The sequence below is a fragment of the Temnothorax nylanderi genome, unplaced genomic scaffold (assembly GCF_030848795.1).
Source record: "Temnothorax nylanderi isolate EJ_2023f unplaced genomic scaffold, tnyl_v1.0 TNYL_tig0770_pilon, whole genome shotgun sequence".
NCBI classification, from domain to species: domain Eukaryota; kingdom Metazoa; phylum Arthropoda; class Insecta; order Hymenoptera; family Formicidae; genus Temnothorax; species Temnothorax nylanderi.
Genome location: NW_027249832.1, coordinates 27,914 through 47,438, shown reverse-complemented (window position 1 = coordinate 47,438; position 19,525 = coordinate 27,914). Strand labels below are relative to the sequence as shown.

The 19,525-nt window shown below is 33.3% G+C and overlaps 2 protein-coding genes and 2 long non-coding RNA genes across 5 annotated transcripts; 1 reads left to right on the top strand and 3 right to left on the bottom strand.

Annotated features, from left to right (window-relative positions):
* Window positions 1-1,423: 1,423 nt before the first annotated feature.
* On the bottom strand, window positions 1,424-5,058 carry Pnn (desmosome associated protein-like protein pinnin). 2 transcript variants are annotated; one of them, XM_071724461.1, is made up of 5 exons: window positions 4,976-5,058; window positions 3,849-4,044; window positions 2,345-2,518; window positions 1,974-2,268; window positions 1,424-1,881 (listed from the first exon to the last, which is right to left on the bottom strand). In XM_071724461.1, the coding sequence occupies exons 1-5, from the start codon at window positions 5,041-5,043 to the stop codon at window positions 1,571-1,573; spliced, it is 1,044 nt and encodes a 347-aa protein (XP_071580562.1). In that variant the 5' UTR covers window positions 5,044-5,058; the 3' UTR covers window positions 1,424-1,570. The 2 variants fall into 2 exon arrangements, with proteins under 2 accessions (XP_071580562.1, XP_071580561.1); XM_071724460.1 differs by lacking the exon at window positions 4,976-5,058 and adding an exon at window positions 4,667-4,931.
* Window positions 5,059-9,408: 4,350 nt separating this feature from the next.
* On the bottom strand, window positions 9,409-10,890 carry LOC139785286 (uncharacterized). The gene is made up of 2 exons (XR_011721875.1): window positions 10,754-10,890; window positions 9,409-10,566 (listed from the first exon to the last, which is right to left on the bottom strand). It is a non-coding gene; the product is annotated as an uncharacterized lncRNA (long non-coding RNA).
* A 924-nt stretch (window positions 10,891-11,814) lies between these two features.
* LOC139785285 (uncharacterized) lies at window positions 11,815-13,054 on the top strand. Its single transcript, XR_011721874.1, has 2 exons — window positions 11,815-12,748; window positions 12,831-13,054. It is a non-coding gene; the product is annotated as an uncharacterized lncRNA (long non-coding RNA).
* Window positions 13,055-14,294: 1,240 nt separating this feature from the next.
* On the bottom strand, window positions 14,295-15,802 carry LOC139785291 (Golgi-specific brefeldin A-resistance guanine nucleotide exchange factor 1-like). The gene is made up of 4 exons (XM_071724469.1): window positions 15,467-15,802; window positions 14,773-14,971; window positions 14,470-14,698; window positions 14,295-14,401 (listed from the first exon to the last, which is right to left on the bottom strand). Coding segments are annotated over exons 1-4 (552 nt in total). The 5' UTR covers window positions 15,590-15,802; the 3' UTR covers window positions 14,295-14,400.
* Window positions 15,803-19,525: the final 3,723 nt, after the last annotated feature.

Sequence of the window (19,525 nt, the reverse complement as noted above, 5' to 3'; positions counted from 1 at the left end):
TTCCCAAAAAGATCGGTAACGAAAAACTATACAGTTTATAGCACTCCCCGGGAAATTCTACCCCTGTTTTATATGCAATTCTTTAAAATTCGATCAATTATTTCCCGAAAAATTAAAAAAACCGGTTTCCAAAAAATCAATAACAAAAAACTATACACATTGTGGCACTCCCCGGAAAATTCTACCCCTATTTCATATACTTTTGGTAGAAATTTGATCTATAATTCTTTGAGATTCGGCCAATTATTTCCCGAAAAATTAGAAAAATTAAGAAAACCGGTTTCCAGGAAATCGGTAACAAAAAACTATACACATAGTGGCACTCCCCGGAAAATTCTACCCCTATTTCATATACTTTTGGTAAAAATTCGGTTCAGGGGTTTAGGCTGGGCGTTGATGAGTGAGTGAGTGAGTGAGTGAGTGAGTCAGTCAGTCAGGACATCTTCCTTTATATATATATATATATATATATATATATATATATATATACGCTCAATTAATTTTTATTAATTATAAATAAACTATTATTTCCTAAACTATGAAACTATATTCCTAAACTTGCCCAAACGATTCCCAAACTATTAAAATAATCAATAATAAGAAATATCAAATTTGTCTGCTAAGTATATCGAGGTCACATGAATCAGGGAGTCGATTCTGTATCTTGGGACGAGGTGAAAATTACAAAAGTGAGGAAATTCACTAGAGAATCTACAATTTCATTTGTCAAAATCTAGTAAATCCTGTTCACTTTTGTAATTTTCACCTCATCTCAAAATACAGAATCGACCTCCAGGGGATCGATTGTGTATCTTGAAATGAGGTGAAAATTACAAAAGTGAGGAAATTCACTAGCGTATCTACGATTTCATTTGTCGAAATTTAGTAAAATCTGTTCACTTTTGTAATTTTCACCTCGTTTCAAGATACACAATCGACTCCCAGCTGCGGGACCATCACTCTCGGTTGTGATTGGTGGCCGCGGTCAGCCAATCAGCAAGCGAGCCGCCGGATGCGCTTCTCTTATTATTTATTATTGTAAACGGTCCTTTAAGGCCCTTGCACAATGCCAGACAACAGGCAATAGGAACAGGGAATAGAAATCAGAAATCATGTACAAATGCAGAATAAACAGTGGCATAGGCAATAGACAGAGTTTCCGTCACGTTGAAAATTCTGTGCCTATTACCTGTTGCCAACCAATCGTAGCATTCGAATTTTTTAGGTTGTACCTAATTAACGAATTTTTGGTTATTTCCTCTTCCCATTGCTTGTTGCTTGGCATTGTGCAAGGGCCTTTACTGATCTACAATATATACAAATAAGCTAATTTATTTCAAGGAAAAATTCACCTTATTTTTCTGTAAGGAGACTAAAAGCCATAAAAGTAAACTACAGATTTATATGGTAATAAAATTACAAGTTTTTTTATCTTTTAGGAATATCTTTAATTATACAATCATAAAACAATGTTAAAAGAACCTACTATGAAAATCCTCATTTTATGTTGGACCATCGGCTGTATATAATATTAATATGTATAACTCTTTTTATCATAGCGAATTTTATTCTAGCCATTGTTTACTTCTGGTTGAACCATTTCCAATTGTACTTCTTTTTTCTCAACAGTATGATCATTATCGAAGTTTTCATTTATTATAGACTGCATTGAAATATCAGCATTATCATTGATTGCAGTCTCAATATTATGTTCTGGATTAGGATCTCGATTTTCTTCACCCTCTTGTATTAAAGGTGCAGCTTCTACAGTATGTAAAGATGAAGATGCTTCAAAGTTTTGTGAATGTTTGCCTAATCCTATCTGAACCTCTATTAGATTTAATTCTTCAACCAAAGCTTTTTCTCTTCTTTCAATTTCCTCTGAAATAATACAAGAAAAATATACTATTTTATATACATTCGCGTAAGTATATAAATAAATAAAATTACATACAATATTTGAGAATACTAACCATGAAGTTCTTTTGTGGACTGCGCTAGTAACATGTCCGTTTGTGGATGTTTACGCTTTGGTACATAATAAATAGAAGGTTGTGCATGCGTTTTTATAAAAGAAACAAGGGGCAACTGTGCATTGCGCCAATCTTGAAACTGCCGACTACGTGTGAGCTTTGCTTCCAATGCTCGTACTTCAGCCAATTGTCGTTTTCGTGATAAAAATAGTTGTTGTCTCTCTCTTCGTAGTTCTTCTTTCTCTCGTCGTCTAGCCTCTTCTACTCTAGCTTCTACTTCTGCCTTTTTATCTTCCTGTAAATGAGACATTATATATTTTAATGATAAATATATCTAATTGCTGAATATATCTTACCTAAATATATCTTACCTTCGCCTTAAGTTTAGTTTCCTCTTGTCTAAATTTTTGTAAAGTACCCAAAAGTGCACCAAACATACGTTTATTTCTTTGTCGACTACGCTCATCTGTTCTTTCTCGTCTAATAACCTCTTGACGCGAAGGAATTTCTCGAGGAGTGGCTATTACTCTGGATGATACAGCAGGCTTAATAAACATTAAGATACATAATAGTTTATCTTATGTACAAATATTAGAGTAGAATACATCAAAGATTATACAAAATTATACTTGACGAGTCAAAATACATGGTTAAAAAAGTATAATAAAAAAGTATAATTTGAGTAAATCAAAACAATAAAATAAATTTTTTTTTTGTTGAATTTATTTAAAAAAATATATACGAGGAAATTTATAATATATGTATGGTTTTTTAAGCTTGTATGATCTCTAATACAGTTTGTGTCATCAAATTATTGAATTTATATCAATATCAAATATCAAAATAATTTATAAATAAAGAATAAACACGTATAAAATAAAGTAAATTAAATGGAGTCTGTCTCAAAAGTTTATTTTCTTTTCTTATTCTGAATTTCTTTAAGGCTGTTTCAAACAAATCCATAAAATTTGTTTTTTTCCTGCATTTTCATAATGCTGAAATAAAAATATAATTTTCAATTGAAAAAACAAAATAATCTTGATATAACTTTAAAAATTAAATAAAAATATTTTTTATTTTTATTATCAAATTCTATATTAAATATGATAGTAAATATGTCTTTACACAGTCAGCCCCGATGACCTTGACCTTGACATATGTTGTCAAGGACATGACCCTGAATAACTTCTCCTTGTAACTTAATCGTCGCTCATTGCTTATTTAAAAGTTATAAATAAAAAAAATTTGAGAAATTTACAAGTTTGTGTCAGGTCTATTATTGTACGGTTCGGGTTTTCAACTTTCCACATGAACCGAGGTCCACCCCTATCCTCCCCTGCCTGTGGGGGAGGGGCTATCCCCCTCCCTCGCTTACATGTGTACTGTCTACACACACATCAGCATACATATCAGCAAATTATTTCCCTTAGTATTGACACAAATTCGTATATTTTTCAAACTTTTTTTGTTCATAACTTTTAAATAAGCAATGAGCGACGATTAAGTTATAACGAAAAGTTGCTCAGAGTCATGTCCTTGACAACATATGTCAAGGTCAAGATCATCGGGGCTGACTGTATAAAGGGAAATATTTACCCTTAAAAATATTTGAATACATTATATATTCACGAAGTATCTCAAATTGAATGTGTAGTGTGTGTGCGTGTGTGTGTATACACACATCAAATACATATTGAAATGTCCAGGCATTCCTGCTGGTCAGTGTACAACCAAAATTGGAAAAATTTAAAGAATGTGAATTTTGCAGAACTATTAAATATTTTTATATTAGACAGACGTTTCTATATTAAGAAGTATCAATCACAAACAAAATATATGTTATTTTCAAGATCATATATATACGTAAATAAATACCTTAGCAATGCTATCATCTTCATCAGCACTGTCATCTGCAGTAGATGGAACACGTGCACTTAATCGACTAAAAACTGTTTTTGGTTCTACATTTGAACTCCCTTGCCAGCGCCGTTTGCCTCCAGGCAGTTCATTATTCACAAACTCTGTTATAGTTCTTCGACGATCTTCTTGCAATAGTCGTTTTTGAGGTATTCTAGAAAATAATGAATTAAATAAAACAAAATTACACCTAACACAATCACACTAACAAGAATATATAAATATATAGTTATTTAATATATAATAAAAATATAATATAATAGATGTTTTATATATATATATATATATATATATATATATATATGTAATATAAGGCTGGTATTACTACGTTTACGCAAGCTTTACTTCTGTAGTAACTTACGATAATTCCTTCGCGTAAACGGGATTTTCCTTCGCGTAACCGAGATTTTGTAGTAACTTACGATAATTTACTCCGCGTAAACGAGTGAATTATCGTAAGTTACTAGAGAAGTAACGCTCGCGTAAACGTAGCAATAGAAAGTCATCTTATATGTAAGATCCAACTATAAATATCGCTTTAAGTAACATAAATATGAAATAAACGAGAAAAATATAGTACAAGTAGTACAAAAATAAAGGTTACACGAAAATGTATGAGAATATCCGTGATAATGAAAGTTATATATATATAAATATTGCAATATATAAATTGCTAAAATATCTCATGACTGTTTTTATAAAGTACTTTAAAAATTCATAATAATTTTATGAATAAATTTAGAAAATAAATTAAAGATTTTCGAATTAAATATAACCTAGATTGCAATGGACCGCTTTCACCATCAGGAATATCCCGGCCCAAGATTTTACGAATGCTGCGATCAAGACCACGAAGCCCATCGCGGGCGACTTCTAACTGAGCTTCTAATCTGTCGGCTCCCCATAACTCTTGACAATCTAATTTCCTCATTACAAATTCTTTAACCACTTAATAACACAGAAAATAAATTTCTTTAACAAAAATCACAATAGTATCGTCGATATCGTCAATCCGTCACCAAAAGACCAAAGAGATTTTATAAACTGTGAATTTAGACATAAACATAGTAACGGATCTTGCTCACAGAACACAGAAACGCTTGCCGCGCAGCAGAAAGCGAAGCGGTAGCTGGTCCCGCATGCTGATTCCCATATCGTGTGATTTCACCCTAAAGGTGCCATTTCACGTTGACGCTCGACGCTCATTTTCAGCGAGCAAAAACCTTTAAATATAATATATTTTATTTATATACATATATAAATTTACTTATATAATATAAATAAGTAAAAAATATTATTTCTAGGGTCACGTGGTTTCGCTTTGACGCTAGCGTCAAGAAATAAAGCTGAATTTATTCAACATCCAGCGTTGACGCTGAATCGTCGTTGATCGTCTCAGTACAATCAAAAATAGGCTTCGAAATACGTAAAATATTAATTATTTTCAAGTAATATCTTCAAGTAATAATATTTTACGAATATATATATAAATAAAAAATATTATTTCTAAAGATTTTTGCTCACTGAAAATGAGCGTCGAGCCGATCGAGCGTCAACGTGAAAAGGCACCTTTAAGGTGCGATTTCACGATGACGCTCGACGCTATATTCGAGCGTCAAATCTGGTCACGTGATAGATTCAGAGGGACGCGAAATATAACCTAACCACTGGATTGGCTGAAATGAGCGTCGAGTGTCAAAGCTAAACACAGTTTAGCTTTTTGACGCTCGAATCCAGCGTCGAGCGTCATCGTGAAATCGCACCTTTATGCTAGAAGACTCCATAGACGCGGAAACGCCGTGCGGCAGAGTGCGTTGACCAATCAGAAGGCTGCCGCAAGTCGCCTCCGGCAAAATCAAAATTTGTTGATTGGTCAACGCACTCTGCCGCACGGCGTTGCCGCGTCTATGGAGTCTTAGCATTAGGCTGGTTTCACATGGGGCGTAAGATGCGTATGCGTAACTTGCGTCAGCCAATCAAATCGTCTCAGTATTTAATCGTATCATACGCGTATAGTAGCTGAGACGATTTGATTGGCTGACGCAAGTTACGCATATGCATCTTACGCTCCATGTGAAACCAGCCTTAGGCTGCGGTCACATGGACTGATATTTTCCGCGTAACTCGTATCGCGTAACCAATCAGAGACATTCCGCGTTTTCTGTTACGCGGAATTGAATGTCCTTAGTTCACATGGACGTTTGACATTTCTGTTGGAACATTTTAAAAGAATCAACGATATGATTGGTTACGCGATACGAGTTACGCGGAAAAAATGGCTTATGTGAACTAATGCTGCGTTCCCACTATACGCGTCGCGCGTCGCGTCACAACGCCGCGTCATGAGTTATCCAATCAAAACGTTTCATTTTTATGGCAAGATCTCGCGTCGGAAATGACGTCATAAAATGAAACGTTTTGATTGGATAACTCATGACGCGGCGTCGTGACGCGACGCGCGACGCGTATAGTGGGAACGCAGCATAAGGCTGAGTTTCCACTGAGCGCGTCACGCGTCGCGTCATTCGTCGCAACCAATCAAAACATCTTATTTTATTACATTATTTGTGACGGGATGTTTAGATTGGTTAACGACAGACGACGCTACCAATCAAAACATCCCATTTTATTACATTACTTGTGACGGGAACAAAATGGGATGTTTTGATTGGTTTAACTCGGATGACGCGACGCGTGACGCGCTCAGTGGAAACTCAGCCTAAGGACATTTAATTCCGCGTAAGAGCCACCGCACAATAGGGATGTCGTATCGAAAGGAAAGTATCGATATATCGTATCGATACGTATCGTAGAACAAAGTATTGATACACCAAAAATATCGACCGTAGCGTATCGATACAGTAAATATCGAAAGGAAATAACCACGTAACAAATACAAAAGAGAGGAATTTATTGAACAAAATAATTGATATTGGCGATGGAATTCGGATTTTATCTCTTTTATGTCTCTTTCCGCGTTCGCAGGAAGGGATCGGTTACGTAAAATGAAAGGAAAGCGACAGCTTTTGCAACATGTGTATATTTATTTACATGATTGTTGCCAATCTTCACCATATAAAATTAGCGAATCTCTCCCGTCCTTATACAGAATCCTCCTCTCCTTATACACAAAATTCTTAATAATTTAAACCATCGATTATAAACAGCGAGCGGGGCGACCGTTGCATAATCGAAACGAGCGATTTACACAATGCGTCGTTCGCTCTGCAATTGTAAGAGAAACTCGCGCCACAGCCAGTTGCTACATTTCTTTCCTTTTTCCTTTCCTTTATTATTTATTATTATTTTTTTCTTAGCAAAGAGAATCTGCCCGTTAATTATTAAACCCCGTAAAAATTCCCTATCACGGCGAACATAAAATCGTCTTACAATCGCAAGCTTCATCCCGTTCGATACGCCAATTTTAATCCTGCACCCTGCTAAAAATGACCGATTGAATCCGATTAAAAATTTTGAATCCGCATGAATCTGGATTCTTGATCCGGAAATCACGGATTTATAACGATTACACCGACTGAAAACGATTGAAACGGATTGGTATTCAACGATGTAATTTTAATCGGTTCCTATCGGTTTGAATCGTTATGATTTCGTAACGATTACACCGATCGAAACCAATTAAAACGGATTCGTAATCAATTAACGATGTAATTTCAATCGGTTCCTATCAGTTTGAATTGTCATGATTTCATAACGATTATACCGATTGGAAACGATTGAAACGGATTCGTACTCAAGGATGTAATTTCACTCGTTTTCTATCGGTTTGAATCGGTCTTAGTCAATCGTTTAAATCGTTATGATTTCGTGAACCCCGAAATCACGAAATTATAATGATTTATACGGATTGACTGACCGATTCAAACTGACAGAATCCGTGAATTCCGGATATATGTATAAACAGGATTATTTACTACTTTCCCAATCAACAGACAATGTTTTTTAAATGTGTTTTTAATATTTATTTTTTATTAATTATACATTTATACAATCCATTGTAAAAATAATATTTATTTAATGTTTATTAAATATTTATTTCACATTGATTATTTATTTGGAGTAATGATTTAGAAAAAATATTTATTAAACGTTTATTTAACGTTTATTTAATATTTCTTTTACATTAATAATTTATTTGCAATAATGATTTAAAAAAACATTTATTTAACATTTATTTGATATTAATTTAATATTTATTTTACATTACTTATTCATTTGCAATAATAATTTTAAAAAACATTTATTTAATATTTATTCGACATTAATTTAATAATTATTTTACATTACTCATTTATTTGCAATAATAATTTGAAAAAAAATTTATTTAATATTTATTCGACATTAATTTAATATTTATTTTACATTACTTATTCACTTGCAATAATGATTTGAAAAAAACATTTACTTAATATTTATTCGACATTAATTTAATATTTATTTTACATTACTCATTTATTTGCAATAATGAATTGAAAAAAACATTTATTTAACATCTATTCGACATTATTTTAATATTTATTTTACATTAACTGTTTATTTGGCATAATGATTTAAAAAAACATTTATTTAACATTTATTCGACATTATTTTAATATTTATTTTACATTAATTATTTATTTACTGTAATAATTTGAAAAAAGCATTTATGTAACGATTATTCGACATTAATTTAATATTCATTTTACATTAATTATTCATTTGCAATAATGATTTGAAACATCGTTTATTTAACATTTATTCGACAGTAATGTAATATTTATTTTACATTAATTATTTATTTGCAATAATGAATTAAAAAAACGTTTATTAAACATTTATTCGACATTAATTTAATATTCATTTTACATTACTTGTTTATTTGCACTAATGATTTGAAAAAACATTTATTTAACATTTATTTAACATTATTTTAATATTTATTTTACATTAATTATTTATTTGCTATATCCCCAGTAAACAATTTGTCAGCAAATTGTAACCAATTTGACACCAAATACGCGCAAAACTTGTCGACAAATCCGGTGCGATCTGTGTCTGCAATACGCTTGTGTTTTGCTAGCAAAGCTTGTGTACATGACTTGACACCAAATTGACGCCAAATATCGAGCAGAACAGGGCAGCAAAAGTTCAACGGCAAATTTGCGCCATATTGTAAACAAGGCTTGCCAACAAAAGCTCGACAGCAAATTTGTGCCAAATTGCGAGCAAACCTTGACGAAAAAACTTGACGCCAAATTGACACCAAATACCGAGCAAAGCTTGCCAGCAATCTAACAGCAAATTGTTGACAAATTGCTATCAAAGTTTGTTGACAAAACCCGACGCCAAATTGATATCAAATATCAAACAAGATTTGAGAACAATACTTAACAGCAAATTGGCACCAAATACAGAGCAAATCTTGATGACACAGCTTGACGCCAAATTGCAGCAAGCCTTGTTACGTAGCCACTAATAAATACTAAAATATATATTTTTTTTGGAAAAATTAAAAGCATTAAATTATAAAAAGCATATAATTTTTAATTGATTTACAATAAATTATTTTATACATATGTTAAAAGAAATCTTTATATTTATAAAACATTATAAGACATTTATAAAATCTAACGGTGGCAATAAAATAATTAATTATATATTAATTACAGTAAATGTTATACAATGTGAATTTACTGACATATGCAAACATTTAACTTTGTCAACAGCACATACAATATTTGTAAACACTCGAGAATCTCATATAATGCCTGGAACACATACTCCGTGCGCAGATAATGCATTGGCCGGTATAAGAAGGATTTATAGAATCTTACTGAAAACACGAGTATAATTTCTATGAAAATGCATCTAAAACAATATTCTTATAAGCCTAATACTACTAACTTTCCTTTCTTTAATCATACAATAATAACTACCGTGCATATTTAAACAACTAGTTCAAACTTGAAACACGATTTATTATTTGCAAGAATGCAAAATTGAAATAAACAAATGTTCACAATGTGCATAGTTCGTCGATTACGATGGAATAATGCAGTACTGTTGTCAGAAAGAAATAACAAAAGAATAATATACATCATTTAGGTGCAAGCAACCGAAGTGAATTTTGTAGTGTTTGATGTAATAGAAATTAATATACAGCAGAAAAAAACTGTTCAAACAAAACTTTTAAACCGTTCAAACAAAACTTTTAAACTATTCAAACAAAACTTTTAACTTTTACAGATAAAAAAATACACGATATTTCATCAACAGTTCCAAGATTATTTTGAGAAATATTTTAATCAAAAAAAGAATATGTAAAATGTTTAATATTGCAAGAATATGATAGTTATAAAACTAAAGCATTTCCCTTGTATTTTAAATTATTTTAAATTGTTTCTATTTCAAACTAATATTACAATTTTGCCTTAATCAGATTCAAACGGCAAGTAGAATGAAACATTTTATTACATAATATTACATATTCTTTATACTCTTATAACTCTTTTTTAAGACTATAAGAGTATAACTCTTTATACTCTTATAACTCTTCTTTATAAATCTTATTTTCACGAAACATTTCGAATATTTTTTATTCTCATCACTATTCTCGCAGTTTTCAGAATTATCATCGTTGTCATCTGAATGAGCCTCGTTATTGTTGCCGGTGTGTCTGTTAATGTTAAATATATCTCTATAATTATCGTTATTTTCGAAATCAAAGTGTTCAGAGTACTCAAAATGATCAGAATTATTAGAAAATTCAGAATGGTGAGAAAGTTCAGAATGATGAAAAAGTTAAGAATAATGAGAAAGTTCAGATTCTTTTTGATTATGAAGAAAATCTGGTATTACGGAACTTTGGCTTTTAACGGAAGCATGTGCTTGCTGAATATGCGACTGATCGAATTCAATTAAAGAATCTGTTGAATTGAGTTCTTCTACAACTTCAACATTCACTTTCTGCCTTTTAACTTTCTTAGAAAGCTTATGAAACGGTGTTTTTTGGCATGTTCTAAAATAAACTGCAAATAAATTTAAATGTTATGTTTACATAAAATACATAGATTTCAAAATATATACTATCTTTACTCTTTAAAAACATTTATTTTTTCAGATTTTCTACTGCACAATCACTATAACAAATGGAATGTTAATGGAAAAAAATATAACTAAATTAATTAAACTAACAGTACAAAATAAACTTATAGGATGGAAGGCTGGCTGATTTTCTCGAGTTATAAAAAGGTCATCAATTTAAATTTAAAAACAAAATCTCGTTTAATTAAACAAATTTTAAATACAATTAACGTTTTACGTTTCGACTTTATATACTTAGTCTTCTTCAGAAACCTGATACATAAGAGATAATACATAAAAAATAATTAAAAAATAAAAAGAAATAAAAAATTGCTACAGATAAAAAGGATAGAGAACAAAGCCGCATACTTTGGACTGACTTGCCAGAAATGTAGCTAAGATCTACACTATGACATAGTATAGACCTTAGCCACAATTAATGTATATACGAGTTGTCAAAAATAGAATGAAATAAGTCAAGTAATAAAATTGTTACTATTATCTATACTGTTGTTATTATTATCTCAAACGATATTATTTATTATTTGACAGTGTAAAATTGTAATGCATATATTAAAATTACATTAGGGCTAGAATATAAACCAGACCCACAAGAATGAGAGCAATTCCAAGATCTCAAGACGAGAATTAACCAGATCTTACAGGGCGGAATTAAGGAGTCTGGATTACTGATTGAAATCAAAGTAAGAAAAGAAAAGAAAAAAAGAAAAAAAGAGAGAGGGGGGCCTCTGCTTTTGGCTACGAGATCAATTCTAGGGCTAGAATATAAACCAGAGCCACAAGAATGAGGGCAATTCCAGATCTTAAGACGAGAATTAACCTTGCAGAGCCCCTTGTACTACCACGATCAATGTCGATCTTCCAATATGGCGTCCCAAATGAGAATATCGGAAGGGCCCTGCTCGCTGGACCGGACTCCTTGCCTCAATCCTCCCTCAAGCTCTCCTTTTCCTGGCGGTGAGCTCTCCTTGGGAAGTCGAATCTCGCTCGGTTGGTCTCCAGAATACGTGCCGCTTAGCTCAATCAGTTACGAAAGAAGGAAAACGTACTCGTCTCGTCCGAAGAAACGCAGCAAGAGCGGCCATGACACTGAACAAGAGCGAGAAAGGAGGTGGGGGCGCGTTGAAAGTGGCGACTCACGTGTCGCGCCATCTGAATGAAACGCCCTAAACATCGCTTGGTATTTGGCGTCAATTTGTTCTTAAGTTTTGTTACCAAAATTTGCTCAATATTTGGCATCAATTTGGCGTTAGGTTTAGTCAACAAACTTTAACAGCAATTTGGTGCCAATTTGTTATCAGGTAGTTGCTAAGCTTTGCTCGGTATTTGGCGTCAATTTGTTCTCAAGCTTTGTCACCAGAATTTGCTCAATATTTGGCATTAATTTGGTGTTAGGTTTTGTCAACTAATTTTAGCGGCAATTTGATGCCAATTTGTTATCAGGTACTACTAAGCTTTGCTCGATATTTGGTATCAATTTGGCGTCAATTGTGTACGCATGTTTTGATACGTATTTGCTAGCAGTTTGTCGACAACATTTGATAAAACAAATTTTGATGCAAATTTGTACCATTTCTGAAACCAAAATTTGTAGCAAGTATTTGGCATTATTTGTTCGAACAGATTTAGCTATCTGGGTCGTTTCATTCAGATGGCGCAACGCGTAAGTCGCCACTCTCAAAGCGCCCCCACTTCTTTCCTCGCTTTCGTTCGGTGTCATGGCCGCGCTTGCTGCGTTTCTTCGGACGAGACGAGTACGTTTTCCTTTTTTTCGTAAGTGATTGAGCTAAGCGGCACGTATTCTGGAGACTAACCGAGCGAGATTTGACTTCCCAGGGAGAGCTCACCGCCAGAAAAAGGAGAGCTGCGACAGCTCGCGTCCGAGAGGGAAGATTGAGGCGAGGAGTCCGGTCCAGCGAGCAGGGCCCTTCCGATATTCTCATTTGGGACGCCATATTGGATTAAAAAACATTTTAGAACACGTTAAAATAGATGTTTTTGTAACATAAAAAAAACATTTTCTCAAACGTTAAAATAAACATTTTCAAACATAAAAAAAATGTCTTTTTAAACGTTAAAATAGACATTTTAGAAATTAAACTCAAATCAAAACCAAATATTGAATATAAAAGTAATTAAATTTAAATATGTTCCAAATTTGGATCGAAATTAAATTTAAATAAGATCTTGCTATTGGATTCAACTTGTCCAGGCGCATATAATGGATCATATTAATATTTAATAAGCATCTAACCATCCTGAGTTCAAATTTTATTTGTATTTGAAACAAATAAAATTTTAATTAACACCCAAATTAAATTTTTATTTAATTGAAAGTGTTCCCATGACCCATCATATATTCATATTTAATCAAAAATTGTGATTCATAAGATTTTAATAAACCTGCGAGTTATGTTAGTCTTGCGTTGTAGTCCTGTTAGGTTATAGGTTTATTATTGAATTTTGTCATTATCAACCACAAATCTGCATGTTTAATTATCCCAGATAACATTATGACGTCATAAAGACGTTTGAAAGACGTCATAAAATCCCTTAGACGTCTTAAAAAGGTTTCAGAAAGACGTAGTTTTTAGGTCTTTAGGACGTCTTATGTCCCGATTTATGACGTCTTTAATACAATGGATTATGACGTCTTTAATACAATGGATTAGGACGTCTTTAATACAATGGATTAAGACGTCGTTTATACGTTATTTTAAGACGTATTAAAATCGTCTTATTTAATAATTTTGAGACGTTTTCAATTTTATTTTATTTTTATTTTTATTTTTAGATACATACATGTGTACAGCGGCGCCATTATATATATATATATATAGAAGTTATATTATGTTTAATAATAGATATGTAGTAATTGTAATTTTTTTATATTATGTTTGTCTTAACAAATTATATTTTATTATTTCATTATTTCGTGAAAAAGCAACAGCACCAAATTTTTCTTTTTAAACTCCGTAGCTTTTTTATAGAAGATATCCCTTTGCAGAATTTATATATATGAATGTATGTATAAATATATAGTTATTTCATTTTGAACGCAGAAACTAGAAGTGCAGCTAAAACAGATCTACGCGTCGTGCGTTTGCATAACATCGTGATGAAATGTCTTCCGTAGTAGATTTGGATTTTTGCTTCGTATAACTTTTGTGTTTTCTACTCTTGCTACGAGTATTTTCAATGCTGTTTGTCCTCATTTTCTGTAAAAAAAATCATGTTGCTTCATGTACAGAACGTTATTGTTTGTAGATACTTATTTAAATCGCATATTACAAAACTTACTTTCATATTCGGCAAGACTCTGATATCATCGACAAATTGAGGTAGCTTAGTGAACAAATGTTGAACCATATCCCTCAGGCAATGCTCCGCCGTTTTTCTAAGTATTTCTGTAAAGATATTTTATTACGACACACTCGCAACTTGTCAGCAGAAACATGAGATCGCCATAACTCACCACCTAAGACGTGTTTCAAAACATATCCTAAAGCAACTCAGCATAATTTCGCATACACTTTCGTTGGAGAGATGATCGCCAGCAGGCGACAGCATGAGGGCTCTCAGAACTTGCAAGACTCTCATGAGGACCACCCCGTCACCAGACGCATCAGCGCCCATAAACCTTGCGTGTGTAACAGCATCCGCTATGGCTTCTACGCATATAGCTACAGCAGGATGGTTAGAATCTGAAAAGCAACATATGTTGCGTTACAGGACAAAAAAAATAAGAATGTTTGTTGACACAATAAACGAGGCTAACCAACGAGACCATAAGAAATTATCTTATTAACGGCAGATAGCGCTAGACTAGTCACAGGTCCTGTAGTTTCTTCAGATCTAATGATTTCCAGAAAGGGAGTGAGAAAGACTGCGAGTTCCAATTGGGATAGATCTCGGTGCTCATTTAACACCTCCTTCAAGGTACTCAAGCCCTTCATGAGAGTATCCTGGTCGTCGTCCTGAAAATTAAATTACACAATTGGAGAACAAATAATCTTTAAGGCTACAACTACATCTATCGTAACGCTTTGATCGTGGTCGTAAACAATAAAGTCGTCGTAAACCGTATATCTATGCCAATATATCTATAAACACATTTTTCTTCGCACGTCGAGAAAACTGACAGGTTAGATTATGTTGTAACGCCAGACAAGCGTCGTAATTGTAATTATTGTAAAGAGTTCAAGCTGAATCAACTCATACGATGAGCTTACGATAGCGAGTACGACGAGTGTTACGACCGCTTACGGTGAACATTACGATAGATGTAGAGTTGTAGCCTAAGATCTTTTGCGAATTGTCTCTGCTTCATTGTCAAATTTGGAGCGCCTACCAAACAATTTCTACAACCTGTTTGATTAGGAACAATAACAGATGTACGTGCCCAAAACACTGACGATAATCGTCTTATTGCGAGAACAGTTCGTACAGGTTATGAAAAAAGATCCACTAACCTGGTGAGAGTGTGACGACCATCGGGCACCTCGCCGCATCGCCGTCACCAGGAGGCACACCTCGCCCTCGACGACGTACAGGCCACCCCTACAGGGGCCCGCGGGCCTCACGATTCTGCTCATCCTCGCGCGTTTTCACCGTTACGCCATAGCAGAATTCCGAAAGATCGTACAGCACATATCACTGTTATTGCGGTCCGCCACTATTAAACTCGGGTCCGTGGGTTCGTTAAGCCCAAAGGATTGCGCGGCGAATCAATCCTCCCTGAGGGTCGAAATAAATGTGAGACCATCGTCTCCACGACACTCCACGTTGCGATACGTATATTATAACGTCGCAAAAGCCCGCGCGCGTGCCGGCGCATGCAGGCGCTAGTCACGTGACCTCATTCTAAGCCAATCAAATAGCACGCCTTATTGTAAGACGTCATACAGACGTATTTCTAACAAAGTCTGAAAGACGTTTTTTCTAAGACGTCGTACAGACGTATTTCTAACAAAGTCTGAAAGACGTTTTTTTTATGACGTCATACAGACGTATTTCTAACAAAGTCTGAAAGACGTTTTTCTTATGACGTCATACAGACGTATTTCTGACAAATCATAAAAACGTCTCTTTTATGACGTCTCTTACAACGTCATTATGACATGCGTGTTGTGTGGGATGTTAATTATTTTATACTGTCACATCGTACATATATTTTATAATTTCAGTTTTAGTTATGTAGGTCATTGGCTTCCCACATAGCATGCATATCAAAAAGACGTCCAGAAGATATCCCGAAGATATATTTAGGAGATAGGATATCTTCTCGGGATATCTTCGGGACGTCTTTTTGATATGCATGCTATGTGGGTTTTTAATCATTTTAAATATATATGTATCGAAAAACAGGCAAATTATGTATTTTCTGTTAAGACATGGATATTTCATCATTTCGATATCGATTCAAAGCTATTTTGATTTGCCTGTCAAATATATAATAACATTGCCATTATATAGAATGCAATATGAATAAAAAATTATATTGTATTGGCAGACATGGATAATGTAAATATTTTATAATTTGAGCATTATAATAATTGCGTTACAATATTAATTTTTTAAGGCTTCCATTTCCATTAAATAGTTACTTTATAACTGTAAAAGTCACAACAAAATTCCTGTTTGTAATTTGACAATTTTGAAAATTAAAATATTATATAATAGGTACATTTTCAGTACTACATCCGCTCATTTATTAAACAAGAAGTTAAATTAAGCAACTAATTAAATTATTAATATTAAATATTAATACAATAAGATATTTGTATTTACATTTATCAAAATAAAAAATAAGTTCAATTATGAAAATAAATATTAATAATTGGACTTATTAAAAATTAAATAATTTGTTCAGATATTTCGCTCGAATTCTTTTCGCGTTTTACAACGCCCGATCGTTTCACATTAGATGGCGCGACGCGCGAGTCGCCACTCTCAAAGAGCCCCCGCCTCCTTCCTCACTCGTTAGGTATCATGGCCGCACTTGCTTGCGTTTCTTCGAACGTGTCGACTCAGTCCGGTATTTCTTTCTTGACGGATTGATCGTTGCGGCGCGTGTTCTGGAGACTAACCGAGCGAGAGTCGGATCACCAGAGAGAGCTCACCGCCAGGAAAGGGAGAGCTGCGGCAGCTAGCGTCCGAGAGGGAGGATCGAGGCGAGGAATCCGGTTCAGCGAGCGGAGTCCTTAAGGAGGTTGATTAGTTCTCGGTGCGAGGCAGGCGGCGCGGCAGGGGGAAAGCATATAGGTTAGATTTTCGTCGCGTGAAATAAACGAATTTTAGCAAATAAATATGTGGAATGCATTTAATTGCTGTTTCTTAAGGTTTAAAAAGAGTTGTTTGTACAATTGAAACCCAAATACGTTATTATCCACATTGAAATGTGGAAATAATAAATGTGGTCCTGTTTTTTTTATTTTTACAATTTCTTGATAACTATAAAGACGAATCATTTCAGTCTTCGAGAAAGTTTTTCCTAAATATGTAAAGAGTTATTTGCACCTATTTTCACTAAATTATTATCATTTTTAATATGCTTTCGAGAGTTACATTACAGGTTAGGTAACATTTTTGCTGTGTCGCCCGTGTATAAGAGAGAGACAAGAGTATAACTTCAATAATTAATTACTCGACAACCATGCAGACGATTATCTTCAACTTTGGCATATATGGACGACAGATTCCCATAGACGAATATTCTCCATTGAACTAATTCTTATCAAATTGATTTGACTAACCACCCTCCTTAAGAGATTCTCATTGGAACGCCATATTTGTTACTTTCATTTGAGGGTTCATATTTTTAGGGTTTATACCGTCATTTTTTAAGGATTAATCATTAATTGAAGGTTAACTATCACTTGAAGGTTAACCATCATCCGAAGAAAAACTCTTAAAGTTGGGTGTGATTTCGGACCGCCAATTGAAGATTAACCTTCAAATGATGGTTAACCTTCAATTGGTCCGAAATCACACCCAACTTTAAGAGTTTTTCTATGGTGTTTTTTTAACGGTTAACACCAAAAGTTGAGTGTATTTTTCCATAAGGGTTCAGTTTGATTAAGTATATAAAAAATGTCTCTATTTTTATTCTTTTGAGCTAGCAAATTGTATTCTTGGTTTTTATGGTGATTAATATTTTGTGCAACTGCATCAATCTTTTTGTTGCTAGCGATTAATATTTGTTTTTATGTATTCGATTACTGCGCAAGTGTTGCGCATTTCGTTAATTTTATCAGAAGTTTACTTATCTTCTTTTTGTACCACTGGATTTAAAGCAAACCAATATAAACACAATAATTGTAATTTATAAACGTTTTTTTTTATCTTATAACTCATTCTCTGTTGATACCATATTCTCTAATCCCATTATTATCCTAATTAGCAGACAATGTTTTTTAAACGTTTGAAAAATATTTGAAAATCAGTTTTAAACACATATTACAAAACGTTTGAAAAACATTGCCTGTTGATTGAAACCGCAAAATTTCGGCAAGCTACAACAGGGGCTGGATTTTTGAATTTATTCGCAAGAGAAAGGTATGCGCAAATTCTACTCTTACAGAAAAGTTGCAAGTTGATCGCATGGCTTTTAGTTAATTAACTTGCAATTTTTTTATAAGAGCAGAATTTCCGCATACGTTTTTCTTGCGAATAAATTCAAGGATCCAGCCCCAGGTGCGCGCGCGCTGTGCCTTAAAAGCCTCATTAAGAACGTATAAAGGTCTTATTTGAATTCAACATATTACCCAGATAACATTATGACGTCATAAAGACGTTTGAAAGACGTCATAAAATCCCTTAGACGTCTTAAAAAGGTTTCAGAAAGACGTAGTTTTTACGTCTTTAGGACGTCTTATGTCCCGATTTATGACGTCTTTAATACAATGGATTATGACGTCTTTAATACAATGGATTAAGACGTCGTTTATACGTTATTTTAAGACGTATTAAAATCGTCTTATTTAATAATTTTGAGACGTTTTCAATTTTATTTTATTTTTATTTTTATTTTTAGATACATACATGTGTACAGCGGCGCCATTATATATATATATATATAGAAGTTATATTATGTTTAATAATAGATATGTAGTAATTGTAATTTTTTTATATTATGTTTGTCTTAACAAATTATATTTTATTATTTCATTATTTCGTGAAAAAGCAACAGCACCAAATTTTTCTTTTTAAACTCCGTAGCTTTTTTATAGAAGATATCCCTTTGCAGAATTTATATATATGAATGTATGTATAAATATATAGTTATTTCATTTTGAACGCAGAAACTAGAAGTGCAGCTAAAACAAACAGATCTACGCGTCGTGCGTTTGCATAACATCGTGATGAAATGTCTTCCGTAGTAGATTTGGATTTTTGCTTCGTATAACTTTTGTGTTTTCTACTCTTGCTACGAGTATTTTCAATGCTGTTTGTCCTCATTTTCTGTAAAAAAAATCATGTTGCTTCATGTGCAGAACGTTATTGTTTGTAGATACTTATTTAAATCGCAT